This window comes from Rhinopithecus bieti, unplaced genomic scaffold (genome assembly GCF_001698545.2).
Source record: "Rhinopithecus bieti isolate Rb0 unplaced genomic scaffold, ASM169854v2 scaffold_34876, whole genome shotgun sequence".
In the NCBI taxonomy this organism is placed as follows: domain Eukaryota; kingdom Metazoa; phylum Chordata; class Mammalia; order Primates; family Cercopithecidae; genus Rhinopithecus; species Rhinopithecus bieti.
Genome location: NW_016814760.1, coordinates 1,069,517 through 1,087,903, shown reverse-complemented (window position 1 = coordinate 1,087,903; position 18,387 = coordinate 1,069,517). Strand labels below are relative to the sequence as shown.

The 18,387-nt window shown below is 38.2% G+C and overlaps 1 protein-coding gene across 1 annotated transcript in view; it reads right to left on the bottom strand.

Annotated features, from left to right (window-relative positions):
• Window positions 1-18,387, bottom strand: part of NSL1 (NSL1 component of MIS12 kinetochore complex) — a 43,762-nt gene that overhangs the window by 19,347 nt on the left and 6,028 nt on the right. The window contains exons 3-4 of the mRNA XM_017851955.1: window positions 15,699-15,829; window positions 13,704-13,758 (exon numbers count right to left, since the gene is read on the bottom strand). Of these exons, the coding sequence (XP_017707444.1) occupies window positions 13,704-13,758; window positions 15,699-15,829 (186 nt within the window). The remainder of the gene's footprint in view (window positions 1-13,703; window positions 13,759-15,698; window positions 15,830-18,387) is intronic.

Here is an 18,387-nt window from a genome sequence, read left to right as displayed (position 1 = left end):
ATACTATAATCCTAAATTTATACGCACCTAACACTGGACCCCCCAGATTTATACAACAATTACTACTAGATCTAAGAAATGAGACTGACAGCAACACAATAATAGTGTGGGACTTCAATACTCCATTGACAGCACTAGATAGATCAAGACAAAAAGTCAACAAAGAAACAACAAACTTAAACTATATCCTAGAACAAATCAACTTAACAGATGTTTACACAACATTCTTCCCAACAACTGCAGAATATACATTCTCCTCATCAGCATATGGAACAGTCTCCAAGATAGGTGATATGATGAGCCACAAAGTAAGTCTCAATAAATTTAAGAAAATCAAAATCATATCAAGTATCTTCTCAGACCACAGTGGAATAAAGCTGGAAATCAACTCTAAAAGGAACTCTCAAAATTATACAAATACATGGAAATTAAATAATCTGCTCTTGTATAATTTTTGGGTTAACAATGAAATCAATATGTAAATTAAAAAATTCTTTGAAATGAATAATAGTGACACAACATATAAAAACCTGAGATACAGTAAAAGCAGTGCTAAGAGGAAAGTTCAGTGTTAAATGTCTACATCAAAAACTCTGAAATAGCACAGACAATTTAATGTCACACCTCAAAGAAATAGAGAAATAAGAACAAATTAAACCCAAACCCAGTAGAAGAAGTAACAAAGATCAGAGCAGATCTAAATGAAACTGAACCAAACAAACAAACAAAAAATACAAAAGATAGCACTGGGAGCAGCAGCTCACGCCTGTAATCCCAGCACTTTGGGAGGCTGAGGCAGGTGGATCACAAGGTCAGGAGATCGAGACCATCCTGGCTAACACGGTGAAACCCTGTCTCTACTAAAAATCACAAAAAAAAAATTAGCCAGGTGTGGTGGTGGGTGCCTGTAGTCCCAGCTACTCGGGAGGCTGAGGCAGGAGAATGGCGTGAACCCAGGAGGCAGAGCTTGCAGTGAGCCGAGATTGTGCCACTGCACTCCAGCCTGGGCAACAGAGTGAGACCCTATCTCAAAAAAAGAAAAAAAAATACAAAAGATAAATGAAACAAAAAACTGATTATTTGAAAAGATAAACAAAATTGATAGACCATTAGCAAGATTAATCAAGAAGAGAGAAGATACAAATAAGCTCAGTTTACGGTGGCTCACGCCCAGAATCCCAGCACTTTGGGAGGCCAAGGCAGGGAGATCACTTGAGGTCAAGAGTTCGTGACTAGCCTGGCCAACATGGTGAAACCCTGTCTCTACTAAAATACAAAAATCAGCCAGACATGGTGGCAGGCGCCTGTAATCCCAGCTACTTGGGAGGCTGAGGAAGGAGAATCGCTTGAACTCGGGAGGCAGAGGTTGCAGTGAGCTGAGATCACACCACTGCACTCCAGCCTGGGTGACACAGGAAGACTCTGCCTCAAAAGAAAAAAGAAAAAGGAAAAAAAGAAACTGGAGATATTATAACTGATACCACAGAAATACAAAAGATCATTCAAGGCTACTATGAACACCTTTATGTGCACAAACTACAAAATAAATCTAGGGGAGGTAGATAAGTTCCTGGAAATATATAACCCTTCTAGATTAAATCAGGAAGAAACAGAAACCCTGAACAGACCAATAACAAGCAGTGACACTGAATGAGCAATTTTTTAAATTGTCAACAAAAAAAAGTCCAGGACCAGCTGAATTCTATCAGATAATTCAAAGAAGAATTATCACTGATCCTACTAAAATTATTCCAAAAGATAGAGAAAGAGGGAATCCTCCCTAAATCATTCTATGAGGCCAGTATTACCCTAATATCAAAACCAGAAAAGGACATAACAAAAAAAGAAAACTACAGACCAATATCCCGATGAACATAGATGCAAAAATCCTCAACAAAGTTCTAGCTAACCAAATCCAACAGCATGTCAAAAAGATAATACATCATGATCAAGTGGGTTTCAAACTAGGGATGCAGGCATGGTTTAACATATGCAAGTCAATAAATATGCTACATAACATAAACAGAATTAAAAACAAAAACCATATGATCATCTCAACAGAGATGGAAAAAGCATATGACAAAATCCAGTGTCTCTGCTGGGCAGAGTGGCTCATGTCTGTAATCCCAGCACTTTGGGAGGGTGAGACAGGAGGACTACCTGAGGTCAGGAATTTGAGAACAGCCTGGTCAATATGGTGAAATCCCATCTCCACTAAAAATACAAAAATTAGCACACCTGCAATCCCAGCTACTCAGGAGGCTGAGGCAGGAGAATCACTTGAACCTGGAAAGTGGAGGCTGCAGTGAGCCAAGATTGCACCACTGCACTTCAGTCTGGGAAAGAGAGTGAGATTCTGTCTTAAAAAACAAAAAAACACACAAAAAACAGCATCTCTTTATGATAAAAACCCTCGGCATGGTGGTTCATACCTGTAATCCCAGCACTTTGGGAGGCTGAGGCAGGCAGATCACAAGGTAAGGAGATTGAGACCATCCTGGCCAACATGGTGAAACCCTGTCTCTACTAAAAATACAAAAAATTAGCTGGGTGTGGTGGCGGGTGCCTGTAGTACCCTAGTACTTAGTAGTACTAGTACCCTAGTACCTAGTACCTAGTAGTTACTAGGGAGGCTGAGGCAGCAGAATGGCGTGAACCCAGGAAGCGGAGCTTTGAGTGAGCCGAGATCGCGCCACTGCACTCCAGCCTGGGCGACAGAGTGAGACTCCATCTCACAAAAAAAAAAAAAAAAAAAAAAAAAAAAAAAAAAAAAACCCCAAAAAAAAAGGAAAAAAAAAACTTTCCCCAAAAAAAAAAAAAAAAAAAACCCTCAACAAATAGGCATAGAAGAGACTTACCTCAAAGTAATAAAACCATATATGACAAACCCACAGCCAACATCATGTTGAATGGGGAAAAGTTGAAAGCATTCCCGTTGAGAACCGGAACAAGACAAAGATGCCAACTTTCACCACTTCTATTCAACATAGTACTTAGCCAGAGCAATCAGACAAGAGAAAGAAANGCCTGTAGTACCCTAGTACTTAGTAGTACTAGTACCCTAGTACCTAGTACCTAGTAGTTACTAGGGAGGCTGAGGCAGCAGAATGGCGTGAACCCAGGAAGCGGAGCTTTGAGTGAGCCGAGATCGCGCCACTGCACTCCAGCCTGGGCGACAGAGCCAGACTCCATCTCAAAAAAAAAAAAAAAAAAAAAAAAAAAAAAAAAAACCACCAAAAAAAGACAAAAAAAAAAACTACCAAAAAAAAAAAAAAAAAAAAAAAAAAAAACCCTCAACAAATAGGCATAGAAGAGACTTACCTCAAAGTAATAAAAACCATATATGACAAACCCACAGCCAACATCATGTTGAATGGGGAAAAGTTGAAAGCATTCCCGTTGAGAACCGGAACAAGACAAAGATGCCAACTTTCACCACTTCTATTCAACATAGTACTTAGCCAGAGCAATCAGACAAGAGAAAGAAATGAAGAGAATCCGGAAGCCAAACTGTCACTGTTTGCTGGTGACATGATGATATACCTTAGAAAACCCTGAAGACTCATCCAAAAAGCTCCTAGATCTGATAAATAAATTTGGTAAAGTATCAAAGTACAAAATCAGTGTACACTAATCAATAGCACTGCTACACACCAACAATGACCAAGCTGAGAATCAAATCAAAATAAACTCAACCCTTTTTACAACAGCTGCAAAAACAAATAAACAAACAAACAAAAACTTAGCAATATACTTAACCAAGGAGGTGAAGGACCTCTACAAGGAAAACTACAAAACACTGCTGAAAGAAACCACTGATGACACAAACGAATGGAAAACACATCCCATGTTCATGGATGGGTAGAATTAATATTGTGAAAATGACCATACTGCCAAAAGCAATCTACAAATTCAATGCAATTCCCATCAAGATACCACCATAATTCTTCATAGAACTGGAAAAAACAATCTTAAAATTCATATGAAACCAAAAAAGAGCCCACATAGCCAAACAAGACTAAGGAAAAAGAACAAATCTGGAGGCATTACCTGACTTCAAACTGTACTATGAGGCCATAGTCACCAAAACAACATGGTACTCGTATAAAAATAGGCACACAGACCAATGGAACAGAATAGAGAACTCAGAAATAAAGCCAAATACTTACAGTCGACTGATCTTTGACAAAGCAAACAAAAACATAAAGTGGAGAAAGGACACCCTATTCAACAAATGGTGCTGGGATAACTGGCAAGCCACACGTAGAAGAATGAACCTGGATCCTCATCTCTCACCTTATACAAAAATCGACTCAAGATTGATCAAAGACTTAAACCTAAGAACTGAAACCATAAAAATTCTAGAAGATAACATTAGAAAAACTCTTCTAGGCTGGGCGCGGTGGCTCAAGCCTGTAATCCCAGCACTTTGGGAGGCCAAGGCGGGTGGATCACGAGGTCAGGAGATCAAGACCATCCTGGCTAACACGGTGAAACCCTGTCTCTACTAAAATACAAAAAACTAGCCGGGCGTGGTGGCAGGCGCCTGTAGTCCCAGCTACTCGGAGGCTGAGGCGGGAGAATGGCCTGAACCCGGGAGGCGGAGCTTGCAGTGAGCCAAGATCACGCCACTGCACTCCAGCCTGGGCGACACAGTGAGACTCTGTCTCAAAAAAAAAAAAAAAAAAAAAAAGAAAACTCTTCTAAACATTGGCTTAGGCAAAGAATTCATGACAAGCAAATGCAACAAAGACAAAAATAAATAAATGGAACCTAATTAAACTAAAAAGCTTCTGTAGAGCAAAAGAAATCATCAGCAAAGTAAACAGAAAACCCACAGAGTGGGAGAAAATATTCACAAATTATGTATCTGACAAAGGACTAATATCCAGAATCTATAAGAAACTCAAATCAGCAAGAAGAAAAACAAATAATCCCATTGAAAAGTGGGCAAAGGACATGGATAGACATTCTCAAATAAGATGTACAAACAGCCAACAAACATATGAAAAAAATGTTCAACACATCACTGATCATCAGAGAAATGCAAATTAAAACCACAATGAGATACCACTTTACTCCTGCAAGAATGGCCATAATTAAAAAGTCAAAAAACAATACATGTTGGCATGGCTGTGTTGAGAAGAGAACACTTTTACAATGCTGGTGGGAATGTAAATTAGTACAACCACTATTGAAAACAATATGGAGATTCCTTAAAAAACTAAAAGCAAGACTACCATTTGATCCAGCAATGCCACTACTGGATATCTACCCAAAGGAAAATAAGTCATTATATGAAAAAGAGACATGCACATACGTTTATAACAGCACAATTTGCAGTTGCAAAAATATGGAACCAGCCCAAATGCCCATCAACCAACTAGTGGATAAAGAAAATGTGAATCCTACTCAGTCATAAAAAGGAACAAAATAATAGCATTCACAGCAACCTGGATGGAGTTGGAGTCCATCATTCTAAGTGAAGTAACCTAGGAACAGAAAACCAAGCATTGTGTATTCTCATGTATAAGTGGCAGCTAAGCTATGAGGATGCAAAGGCATAAGAATGAGATCAAGACTTCAGGGACCCTTTGGGAGAAGGTTGCAGGGTTGAGGGAATAAAAGACTACATTGTGGGTACAGAGTACACTGCTTGGGTGAGGACTGCACTAAAATCTCAGAAATCACCACTATATAACTTATCCATGTAACCAAAAACCACCTGTGACCCAAACACTATTGAAATAAAATTTTAAAAATATAGACTAGATCAAGCAGAATAAATAATTTCAGAACTTCAATACTCAAGAGACTAAGGCAGGAGGATTCCTTGAGCCTCCCAGGAGTTCGAGGCTGCAGTGAGTTATGATCACTCCACTGCACTATAGCCTGGGTGACAGAGTGAGACCCTGTCTCAAAACAAACAAACAATGACAATAAAATGGAGGAGGAATAAAAAAAAAAAAAATGAAGAAAGCCTGACTGACATTTGGGACAGCATAAACTGGCCAAATACTTGAATTCTGGGTATTGTAGAGGGAGAAGGGATGGGTAAAGGAAAATTTATTTAGCAAAATAGTAGATGAAAACTTCTCAAATCTTGCAAGAGATATACATATACAGATACAGGAAGCTCAAAATTCTGCAAATAGATTGAATCCCAAAAGGTCTTCACCAAGGCACATTATACTCAAACTATCAAAAGGCAAAGAAAGATATTCTAAAAACAGGAGAAAGGTTTAAAGTCACATAGAAGGGAAGCTTCCTTCAGACTACAGTGTATCTCTCAGCAGCATCATTAGAGGCCAGGAGAGAATGCAATGATATATTTAAAGTGCTGAAAGAAAAAAAATCTGTCAGCCAAGAATATTATTCCCAGAAAAGCTATCCTTCAAAAATGAAGGAGAAATAAAGTCTTTCTCAGACAAGTAAAAACTGAAGGAATTCAATACCACTAGACCAGCCCTCCAAAAAATGCTTCAGGAAGTTCTACATCTGGAAGCAAAAAGACAGTATCTACCATCATGTGAAAACACATAAAATTATAAAACTCACTGGAAGAACAGACATACAAATGAGAAAGAGAAAAAAACTCAAATGTTACCACTATAGAAAACCACTAAACCACAATGATAAACAATGGGAGATAGGAACAAAGGATATATAAAATAACCAGAACTCAACTAATAAAATGACAGGAATAAGCCCTCACATATCAATAATAATAACCTTGAGTGTAAATAGATTATCCACTTAAAAGACAAATAATAGCTTAATGGATAAAAAAGCATGGCCCAACTATATGCTGCCTACAAGAACTTCACTTCACTTGTAAAAACACATACAGACTAAAAGTGAAAGAATGGAAAAAGATATTCCACACAAATGGAAACCAAAAGTGAGCAGGAGTAGCTATACTTGTATCAGATCAAAGAGATTTTAAGTCAAGAATAGTAAAAAAGGACAAAGGAGATCATTACATAATGATAAAGGGATCAATTCAGAAAGAGGATATAATAATTCTAAATATATATATACCCTACAATAGAGCATCCAGATTAAAGCAAATATTATCAATCTAAAGAGAGAGACATCAACACAATAGTAGTTGAGGATTTCAACAGCCCACTCTCAACATAAAACAGATTATCCAGACAGAAATACAACAAAGAAACATTGAATTTAAACTGCACTTTAGACCAAATGGACCTATCAGACATGGACAGAACGTTTCACACAACTGCTATAGAATATACATTCTTTCATCAGCACATTAAACATTCTGACATACAGGGATAGGTATGTTAGACCACAAAACAAGTCTCAATACATTTTAAAAATTCAGAATCAGGCTGAGCATGGTGGCCCACACCTGTAATCCCAGCACATTGTGAGGCCGAGGTGGGCAGATCACTTGAGGCCAGGAGTTCAAGACCAGCCTGGCCAACATGATAAGACCCCGTCTCTACTAAAATACAAAATTAGTTGGGTGTGGTGGTGCACACCTGTAATTCCAGCTACTACTTGGGAGGCTGACACATGACAACTGCTTGAACCTGGGGGGAGGAGGCAGCAGTGAACCAAGATCACACATGCCACTGCACTCCAGCCTGGGCGACAGAACAAGACTGCCTAAAAAAAAAAAAAAAAAAAAAAAATTCAAAATCATATCAAGTATCTTCTCAGACCACAACGGAAAAAAAATACAAATCAATAACAAAAGGAATTTTGGAAATTATACAANCTGAGCATGGTGGCCCACACCTGTAATCCCAGCACATTGTGAGGCCGAGGTGGGCAGATCACTTGAGGCCAGGAGTTCAAGACCAGCCTGGCCAACATGATAAGACCCCGTCTCTACTAAAAATACAAAAATTAGTTGGGTGTGGTGGTGCACACCTGTAATTCCAGCTACTACTTGGGAGGCTGACACATGACAACTGCTTGAACCTGGGGGGAGGAGGCAGCAGTGAACCAAGATCACACATGCCACTGCACTCCAGCCTGGGCGACAGAACAAGACTGCCTAAAAAAAAAAAAAAAAAAAAAAAAAAAAAAAAATAAAAAAAAAATAAAAAATTTTCTCAAACCCCAACGGAAAAAAAAAAAAAAATTCAAAATCATATCAAGTATCTTCTCAGACCACAACGGAAAAAAAATACAAATCAATAACAAAAGGAATTTTGGAAATTATACAAATACATGGAAATTAAACAACATGCTCCTGAACAACTGTGTCAATAAAGAAACTAAGAAGAAAATTAAAATATTTCTTAGGCCAGGCACAGTGGCTCCTGTCTGTAATTGCAGCACTTTAGGAGGCTGAGGCAGGTGGATCATCTGAGGTCAGGAGTTCAAGACCAGCCTGATGAACAAGGTGAAACTCTGTCTCTACTTAAAACACAAAATTAACTGGGTGTAATGGCACATGCCTATAATCCCAGTTACTTGCGAGCCTGAGGCAGGAAAATTGCTTGAACCCAGGAGGTGGAGGGTGCAGTGAGCTGAGATCACCCCATTGCACTCCAGCCTGAGTAACCAGAGAGAAACTCTGTCTCAAAAATAAAAAATAAAAATTAGCTGGGCATGGTGGCTTGCACCTATAGTCCCAGCTACTTGAGAGGCTGAGGTGGGAGGATTGCTTGGGCCTGGGAGGTCAAGACTGCAGTGAAGCTATAATTGCACCACTATACTACAACCTGGGTGACAGAGCAAGACTCCATCTCAGTAAAATAAAGTTAAAATAAAATAAAATTTACAGGAAACACAAATGGAATAGAAACATAGTATATAATTTCCGAAATGAGAAAGAGAAAAATAAAAGGAAAAAGAAAATGCAATCAACACAATGGAAGGCAATAAAAGGAAAATGAAAAAGAAAAGAAAGAAAGAAAACAAAAACCAACAACAACAAAAACTTTTGATACAGTATTTGGAAACTAAAAAATAGAGCTGAACTATGGAAGTTCTACATGTCAATGCTTGTGGTATGTAGCTAAATCAGGACTTAGAGATAAATGTGTAACCTTAAATGAATTTATTAAAAAATAAGACAAAAAAATGAATTAAGCGCTCAATTCAAGAAACTAAAAATAACAGGAACCCCACAAAAACAGGAGGATCATACTAAAGATCAGAAATAAAGGAACCAGAAAACAAACAAACAAAAAAATTAGAGAAAGGCAACAAAACTAAAAGCTGACTCTCTGAAAAGACTAAGTAAAAAAAAACAAACACACACACACACACACACACACACACACACACACACACACACACGCAAACCTAGGCTGGTGCAGTAGCTCATGCCTGTAATCCTAGCACTTTGGGAGGCCAAAGCAGGAGAAGAACTTGAGCCCAGGAGTTCCAGACCAGCCTGGGTAACACAGTGGGACGCCATCGCTACAAAAAAATTTTTTAAACTAGCCAGGGATGGTGACACATGCCTGAAGTCCCAGCTACTCAGGAGGTTGAGGCTGGAAGATCACTTGAGCCCAAGAGATTGAGGTGGTAATGAGCCATGATCATACCTCTGCACTTCAGCCTGGGTGGCTTCAGCCTGTCTCAAAAAAAAATGGAACCTAGAACAAGATGTCAAGAAAAAAACGAACAATCTAAGTTAGTCCCCTCATAGAGGAACGGACAGTGGCATATTCATAAACTGGAATACTATATACAATAGCTAAATGAATAGAGAGCTCTGTGTGTACACAATGTTGATGGGAGAAAAAAGTTGCAGAATGATATGATCAGTATGATACAATTTATATAAAAATTTAAGTCCCATACATTGTTTATGGATATGTATCTATAAATTAAGTGTAAAAACATGAATAGCAAGGATTTACACAGCTTGAGGGTTCTGGTTATACTCCTGAAGTAAGAGGGAATGGAATGGAATAGTGGAAGACACAAAGAAAGTTTCAACTACATCTGAACATTTTAGTTTCTAAAAAGGTCTGAAACAAGTATGACAAAATGTGATTAACACTTAAATATGGGTGGTGGGAACAGAGATGTTCATTATGCTGCATTCTTTATTTTCTATATGTTTGAAATATTTCAAAGAATAAAATAAATCACTCTGCCCTATGTATGCAGAATGAAATGGAAGAGAGCAAGAGTGAAACAAGAAGACCTTCTAAGAGAGCATTTGTAGAAATCCTGGCTAGAGTGATGGTAACCTAGAATAGAGATGGCAATAGCAAGATGAAGAGAAGTCAACAAATGTGAGATTATATGAAGAACAATTTATGAGACTTATTGATGGACTGGGTATGAGGAGCTTGACAGAAGAAGGAACCAAGGTTAACTTCAGCTAAAGCAACATGTAGGTATAGATGCCACTTACTCAAACAGGGAAAGCTGGGAAAGGAACCAGTTAGGGGTTCCTAACTGAATCCTGTTTTATGTTCATCTTTTATTTCTCCTACTCAGACATAAGCTCTTTATGGGGAGAATCTGTCTGCTTTATCTTTGTATTCCCCAAAGTTCATAATATAACTAAATTGAGTCAATGTTATACACACTGCCTAAATAGTTTTGAAAAACTGACAACCCTCTTTAAGAGTGTCAGTTTTCAAAGAAATTTTGTATCACTTAATATCACAATAAAGGAAAAAAAAACTTTCAAGAAGTTCCCACAAAAAAGTTTTCCTATGCTGCTGATTCAGACTTTTAAGGCCCATAGAAATTTATGCTTTCCACTTTCTTACTAAGCCATTTTAATCAGTTTCATATGATTCTACCAGTTCGGTAGATTATAAGGTATACAATACTATAATGTATACTGAAGGGGTGGCCTGCCCCTCCACACCTGTGGGCGTTTCCCGTTAGGTGGAACAAGAGACTTGAGAAAAGAAATGAGACACAGAGATAAAGTATAGAGAAAGAAAAAGTGGGCCCAGGGGACCGGCGCTCAGCATACGGAGGACCCACGCCAGCACTGGTCTCTTGAGTTCCCTCAGTATTTATTGATCATTATCTTTATCATCTTAGAAAAAGGGAAGTGGCAGGATAATAGGATCATAGGGAGAAGGTCAGCAGTAAGACATATGAATAAAGATCTCTGGACATGAATAAGTTTAAGAAAAGTGCTGTGCTTTGATATGCATATCAAACATCTCCATAAACCTTTTTTAGTGGCATAAAGAGCAGCCATTGCCCGCTAAGCACATCCCACCTTCAGCCCTAAAGGCGGTTTTCTCCTTTCTCAGCAAATAGAACAGCACAATTGGGTTTGTACACCGAAATGTTCCATCTGCCCAGGGACCAGAGACAGATGCTTTTCTCTATCTCAACTCAACTGCCAAGCAGCCTTCTTTCCTGACTTCGGTCTTTCCTCTTAATACTGTAATGGCCTCTCCTCAGAGCACAGACCCTTCATGCGTGTCAGGCTGGGGGACGATTAGGTCTTCCCTTCCGACGAGGCCATATTTCAGACTATCACATGGGAAGAAACCTTAGACAATACCTAGCTTTCCTAGGCAGAGGTCCCTGCGACCTTACGCAGTGTATGTGTCCTGGGTACTTGAGATTAAGAGAATGGTGATGACTTTTAACCAGCAAGCTGCCTTCAGGCACTTGTTTAACAAAGCACATCCTGCACAGCCCAAAATCCATTAAACCTTGAGTCACCACAGCACATGTCTCTTGCAAGGACAGGGTTGGGGTAGGGTCACAGATTAACAGCATCTCAAATACAGAACAAAATGGAGTCACTTATGTCTACTTCTTTCTATACAGACACAGTAACAGTCTGATCTCTCTTTTCCCCACAGTATACTATTATAAATGGGATGCAATTTATAATAGCGTTATTATTACACAGTATATCCTTATAAACTACTAGTTATGTATTGTTTTGGTTATATAGTTTATACAGTCCCTTATGCGGTTTGGTTATACTACAACCTTGATAAGTAGGCAGGACATTCTGTAATATTTAGTGCAGAGCTGGAATTCACGCCGAAAGCATTAGACGGCAAATCTATAATTCGTCATTTTACTAATAATGAAACTGATGCTTGAAGAAGTCAGGTGACTTGGCCAAAGATATAAAGTTAATAACTGTAAGCTAATTTTGCTGTCCTTAAGGAACTGATGCTATTCTAAGCTTGTTAACATTATGAAAATACATAATGAAAAAACTCAAAATCTATCCAAAAGATAGACTCTAATTCTTTTGCTTACTTTTGAAGTCTGAATCATATGATACAGAAGATTCTTCCACTAATACTACATAATCAGAACAGTGAAAGTAAAATCACATTTCAAAGGATAATTTAACTAAGTATGTTTTACCTAGGATAAAAGGTAACCAAGTTTCTTTAGAGGGAAATTAACTGTATCTAAAAGTAATAATTGAGTATATCATAACACCACAAGTTTCAATTACTGTTTTTATGTTATTCAAAACCAAAACAAGTATATGTCAACCACTGCATATTGGCAACTACCCCTTTTTAGTGAACCATGGAAATTGGTAAGTGTTAGGTCCTAGGTCAATTTTTAATGTCAAACACAGTAAGTGATGCGATTTTAATCAACTTCAGAGTAGCTTTATGCTTATACTTCCCCCCCTCCCCCGGTTTATCCCATTAGCTTAGGATATTTGGGAAAGGTGGAGGAACATATTAAAGAGTAATTCAGAATTCAACAAAGTACTCAAAGCTTTAAGTATAAATATCCCATATAAATAGATCGGGGATTTAACTGTTTTATCCTAACAGTTCAGAAATGGCATTTTTGAATGTCAAAGAGAAATTCCAAAAGGACTCTTAGAAAACTGTAATAAATTTTAAATGTGAGAATACAGGCATTTGAAAATATACATAATCTACATTTTTAGCAATGCTAGTTCTGTTGCTGGATTTACATAAATTTGTTTGTGTCAAGTTTCTTTCTCCCTGTTGTATGGGATACATCTAAATGGAAACAAAACTGAGTTCAAAGGCATAATGAGTATACTTATCTCTTCTTAAATTCAATGTATTTTTATTTGATTTTAGAAATAATGAGAAACCGGCCGGGTGCGGTGGCTCAAGCCTGTAATCCCAGCACTTTGGGAGGCCGAGACGGGCGGATCACAAGGTCAGGAGATCGAGACCATCCTGGCTAACACGATGAAACCCCGTCTCTACTAAAAAATACAAAAAACTAGCCGGGCGAGGTAGAGCTTGCTAGTTCTACCTCGAGGTAGAACCCGGGAGGCAGAGCTTGCAGTGAGCTGAGATCCGGCCACTGCACTCCAGCCTGGGCGACAGAGTGAGACTCCGCCTCAAAAAAAAAAAAAAAAAAAGAAATAATGAGAAACCAATGATGATGACTGCACCAGGTGTGACACTATGAGAGAATGCTTTAATAGTATAGCTTTGGCTGTAATGCAAAGATTGAAAAGTACCATCACAGAGAGAGGAGGGTATTAGAAGTTAGAAATGGGTATGTGTTACAATAGTCTGCATCAGGTGAGAACTTTATAAAAGCTCAGATTCCGGGGTAACACCCCTGGAATTCTGAGTCAATGGGTGTAAAGCTAGTCCTCTTAATTCTAGTTGAAATGCTAAACATCAATAACTTGTGGGAAGTTAAAGCATCAAAGGGAGAATATCCTTGATGTTGATCCTTTTAGAAGAGTATCAGAAACCCATAAAAATTATAAGCAGATGCTTCATTTTTACCACAAATGGATACCGACTCACCTGGATCAGTGTCATATTTTAGGTCCAGTGGATGTACAACAGGGTGGTACTGCTTCTAAACATAACATAAATTAAAACAGATTTAATCACTTAATGCTTCATATAAACATCTCTTTCAGCTAATATGGCAAATATACTACAGTAAATAGTACCATTCTTTTGAGGAAAAAAATTAAATCCTACTGTCTGCGGGGAAGAGGAGGAGAGAAGGTAAAACCAGTCAAACTAAGTCTGAATTATGTCTTTTACAGTACTGCCACCTACTGCATACACTGAAAAGTGGCACCACAAAAAAGTATCAGAAGAAGCAATCAAGCAAATTAAAAGCACAGAGACTGAATGTTATGTTTAAAGTACAGGGTAGTCTCCAATTGTGAACTGACTGTGTTTCAAAAGTTCATTCAGGACAAGCGTTTGGAACGCAAAATGCATATTTCCATGAAAACTTGGTTCTAAAAGGTGGGGAGGCTACATTACCACCACACTAAGCCTATATATCCTGTGACACACTGAAATTATAGTAGCAGAATTACTGGCACAGAATCTACAATTCAGGCAAAAAGAAAGAGCAAAGTGCTCTTCCTTATTCTCGCCCAAAGCCAGCAGAAGCCAAAAAGGTTAAAAGAAAGAAAAGAAGAAAAAAAGGTCTTCTGCCAGCTGTGGTGACTCACACTTGTAATCGCAGCACTTTGGGAAGCCCACACAGGAGAATGTCTTGAGCTCAGGAGTCTGAGACCAGTATGGGCAACAAGCAGGGAAGAAGGGAGGAAAGACGCAGGGCAGGGCATGGCAGGGCAGGGCAGGAAAAAATTTTAAAAAGGTCTTTGGTATCCTCACCTCATCCATTTTGCACTACTTTTTAAACCACCATAGCAGTACCTCACCTAGGTCAACCATCTTTCTTTTCTGCAATATTGATGACTAGCTTTGGGGGCTTGGGGCAGTGGGGCAGTAACAAGCGAGACACTGAAAATACACTTTGAATGTTTTCCTGAAAAAAATTTTCAAGTGGGAGGGGTGGGGAAGTGATGGAATGGGGTATTTGAGAACTGCTATAAAAAAAAAGTTAAAAATTCTGCTCATGAATTTGTTTTTCACAGAATAATATGTTTTAGACACAATATTAAACCGGGCATATAATGCCCTGAAACAATCCTGAAACCGAGGTAACTAGAAGATTTATATGTGAATGTTTATGTACTAATTTCAAAAACTAAAGGCAATAGTATAGCATAATCGAAACACAACATGTACCTCACTAGAGGGACAATGCTATTCCCAGCAAACCTCCCCTCCCTACCAAGGGAAGATTTGGGTCCAATTTTCATGTGGATTTCCTATTTCCTACTGATTATTTTATCAGATTTCCTAATAAATCTGAAAAGATGAGGGTGTGATATGGTTGGTCACTGGTATCTACAGTAATTATAAGAAGGAAGTCTATGACTCTGCTTGTCTAAAAAGCTCATGCCGAAGGAGCTGAATTCCTGGTCTTGTGACCCAGATGGTTATGATTTTTGCAGCAAAACAAATTACACCCAATTCATAAAGCAAATTTCAGTGCTATGAATAGGTACTAAAACAATCTCATCATCAATTTAACTAAAGGGCCTTCCAAAATATACAAACATACAAATATATGCCAAAAACAAACGACAAACAAAGAAAAGTGTTGAAAGAAAAGCTTCTTTTTCCATCCTGGTCTCAGAATCATAAAGTCATTGTCAGTCTTCCATCGCCAATTTCAATTTTAACCACTCACTATATCTTTCATTTTTTCATTTTTGAACCAGTGTGTTCAAAACACAGTAGAGTATGACTATACTATGTCATAGTACAGTTTAGAAGAGGAAAGTCTTATGAGACAAACAATACTAATTGAGGCAGGAAAGAAAAAGACAACAAAATGTCACTTATCTCCATGTAGAGCCTTATATGTTAATGTTTTTATTGTGGTAAAATATACAATAACATTTTAAAGGCAAATCATCTTACCAGAATTTCTTGTTTTGCTTTTATGGTTTTGATGACACATTCCAGGATCTTTCTGGGATACTGCTTACGTTTTGTGGCTATATCTACTATGATTTCATCAAACTGATCTTCAAGTACTTTGATGTCAGAATCTATTTGAGAAAAAAATGTATATATAAAAAGTCCCCTAAAACTCATTGTTTATATTCTGTATGGAAATGTGCTACAAACTAAATTTAGAAAACACAAAATAATAAAGGAAAACAAATATGACAAGTTAATGAATGCCCCCACTTTGGTAATTAATTTATTTATGCATTGAACAATCAATTATTGAACATCTATAAGAAGCTAGGCCTAAACAAGAGAAATACAAAGATAAGCACAACATGATTCCTACTCTCTAAGAGTTCACAGTTTGCTGAAAGAAACAGATAATTGCAGAGCAAACTGATAAATGCAATAGAGGTATGAACAAAATGCCATCAGGACACAGAACAATGGAAAACTGACTGACTGGGAAAGGTAAGATTTTAAAGAAGTAACATTTGAGCTTGAAACAGAAATGTAAGTCCAACGGATAAAAAGTGGTAGGGGAAAAAAGGAATAAGGAGAACCATTTTAGGCAGTGGAAACAATATTTGCAAGATCCTAATCTTTGGAGACCTGAGAAAAGTTCTAAATGGCTACAGAATAAAGGAAAGGAAAAATGGATGATAAAATATATAAGAACCAGGCTGTAAAGGGTATTTAATATTAGGGATGCTAAGAAGTTTTGACTTATCATGTACTGAACCAAAGCTATGACAGTAGCAGTGAGTGGAGTAACTAGATCTGAAATAGGACTCAACTGGATTGATGGTAGGAAAAACTGAAAGACACAGTGAGTTTAGAGTTTCTTTCATTTAGCTAACTCTACTTTCTCATATGCTTTTTCATGTTTTAAAACAGTGATTCTCAAACGTTAGAAGAAACACCTAGGCCGGGCGCGGTGGCTCAAGCCTGTAATCCCAGCACTTTGGGAGGCCGAGAGGGGCGGATCACGAGGTCAGGAGATCGAGACCATCCTGGCTAACACGGTGAAACCCCATCTCTACTAAAAAAAAAAACTACAAAAAACTAGCCGGGCGAGGTAGCTGCGCCTGTAGTCCCAGCTACCCGGGAGGCTGAGGCAGGAGAATGGCGTGAACCTGGGAGGCGGAGCTTGCAGTGAGCTGAGATCCAGCCACAGCACTCCAGCCTGGGTGACAGAGCAAGACTCCGTCTCAAAAAAAATAAATAAATAAAAATAAATAAATAAATAAACAAACAAAAAAACACCTAACGAGTATGTTAGGAGTACAGATTTCTTTTTTTTCGATATACTTTAAGTTCTAGGGTACATGTGCACAACATGCAGGTTTGTTACATATATATACATGTGCCATGTTGGTGTGCTGTACCCATTAACTCGTCATTTATATTAGGTATATCCCTAGTGCTATCCCTCCCCCCTCCCCCTACCCCACGACAGGCCCCCGTGTGTGATGTTCCCCACCCTGTGTCCAAGTGTTCTCATTGTTCAATTCCCACCTATGAGTGAGAACATGCAGTTTGGTTTTCAGCAGTACAGAATTTTGATTCAGTAAGTCTGAGATGGGGCCCAGAAACGAAGCACCCTAGATGAAAGGAATGTAGGTGAGCTATCTAACTTTATTTTGAAAATCATTTTAAACAGTAAAAATATTAAGTCATTACAAATACTAAAGAGCTAAGTTCTCAGGTTAAATGGTCCTCATATTGCCCTGTTGTGTCAAAGTCTATGCTAGAAATGGACTTATTTATTTTATTGATCACAAGCTTTATTAGGAAGAAATCTAACATCTGAAACATAATTTTTTGAAACATTTTGAGAAACTGCTGATATGTTTTGGTATATACATATCAGATAAAGATAATCAAGTATATCAGGTATAGTCTTTCATTCATGTAACAAATATTAACTGAATTAGTTCGAGGGTACCCTTTTTTTCCTTTTTCTTTCTCTTTCCTTCCTTCCTTCTTTCCCTTTCCTTCCCATTCATTCTCCCTCCCTTCTTCCCTTCCTTTCCTTCTTTTCTTTCCTAGATAGACACACAGATTGATTTTCAATAGCTTTTGGGGTACAAGTGGTATTTGGTTACATGAATGAATAGTACAGTGGGGAAGTCTGAGATTTTAGTGCACTCATCACCCAGTAGTATACATTGTGAAAGTACCCTTCTTTTGAGGGCAAGAAATAACAGTTATTTCTTACTTTGAATAATTATCTATATAAGCAGCCCTCCCTAAATTTTCATTTATCCATTGAAAAAGTTAAATAATTAGCCTGAAGAAAATAATGTACTATTTCACAATTAGTACAAAAAAAAAAGGTCTCCCAGCTAAATCTTCCTTGTGGAGAGGAAAATCCTTTCTTAACACCACCCAATGATAAAGCTACAACTAAAATGCATAACAAAATTTGAACAGGAGCCAGGCAAAGACCCGTAATCCCGACACTTTGGGAGGCCGAGACAGGCAGATCACCTGAGGTTGAGAGTTCGAGATCAGCCTGGCCAACATGGTAAAACCTATCTCTCTTAAAAATACAAAAATGAGGCCAGGCGCGGTGGCTCAAGCCTGTAATCCCAGCACTTTGGGAGGCCGAGGCGGGTAGATCACGAGGTCAGGAGATCGAGACCATCCTGGC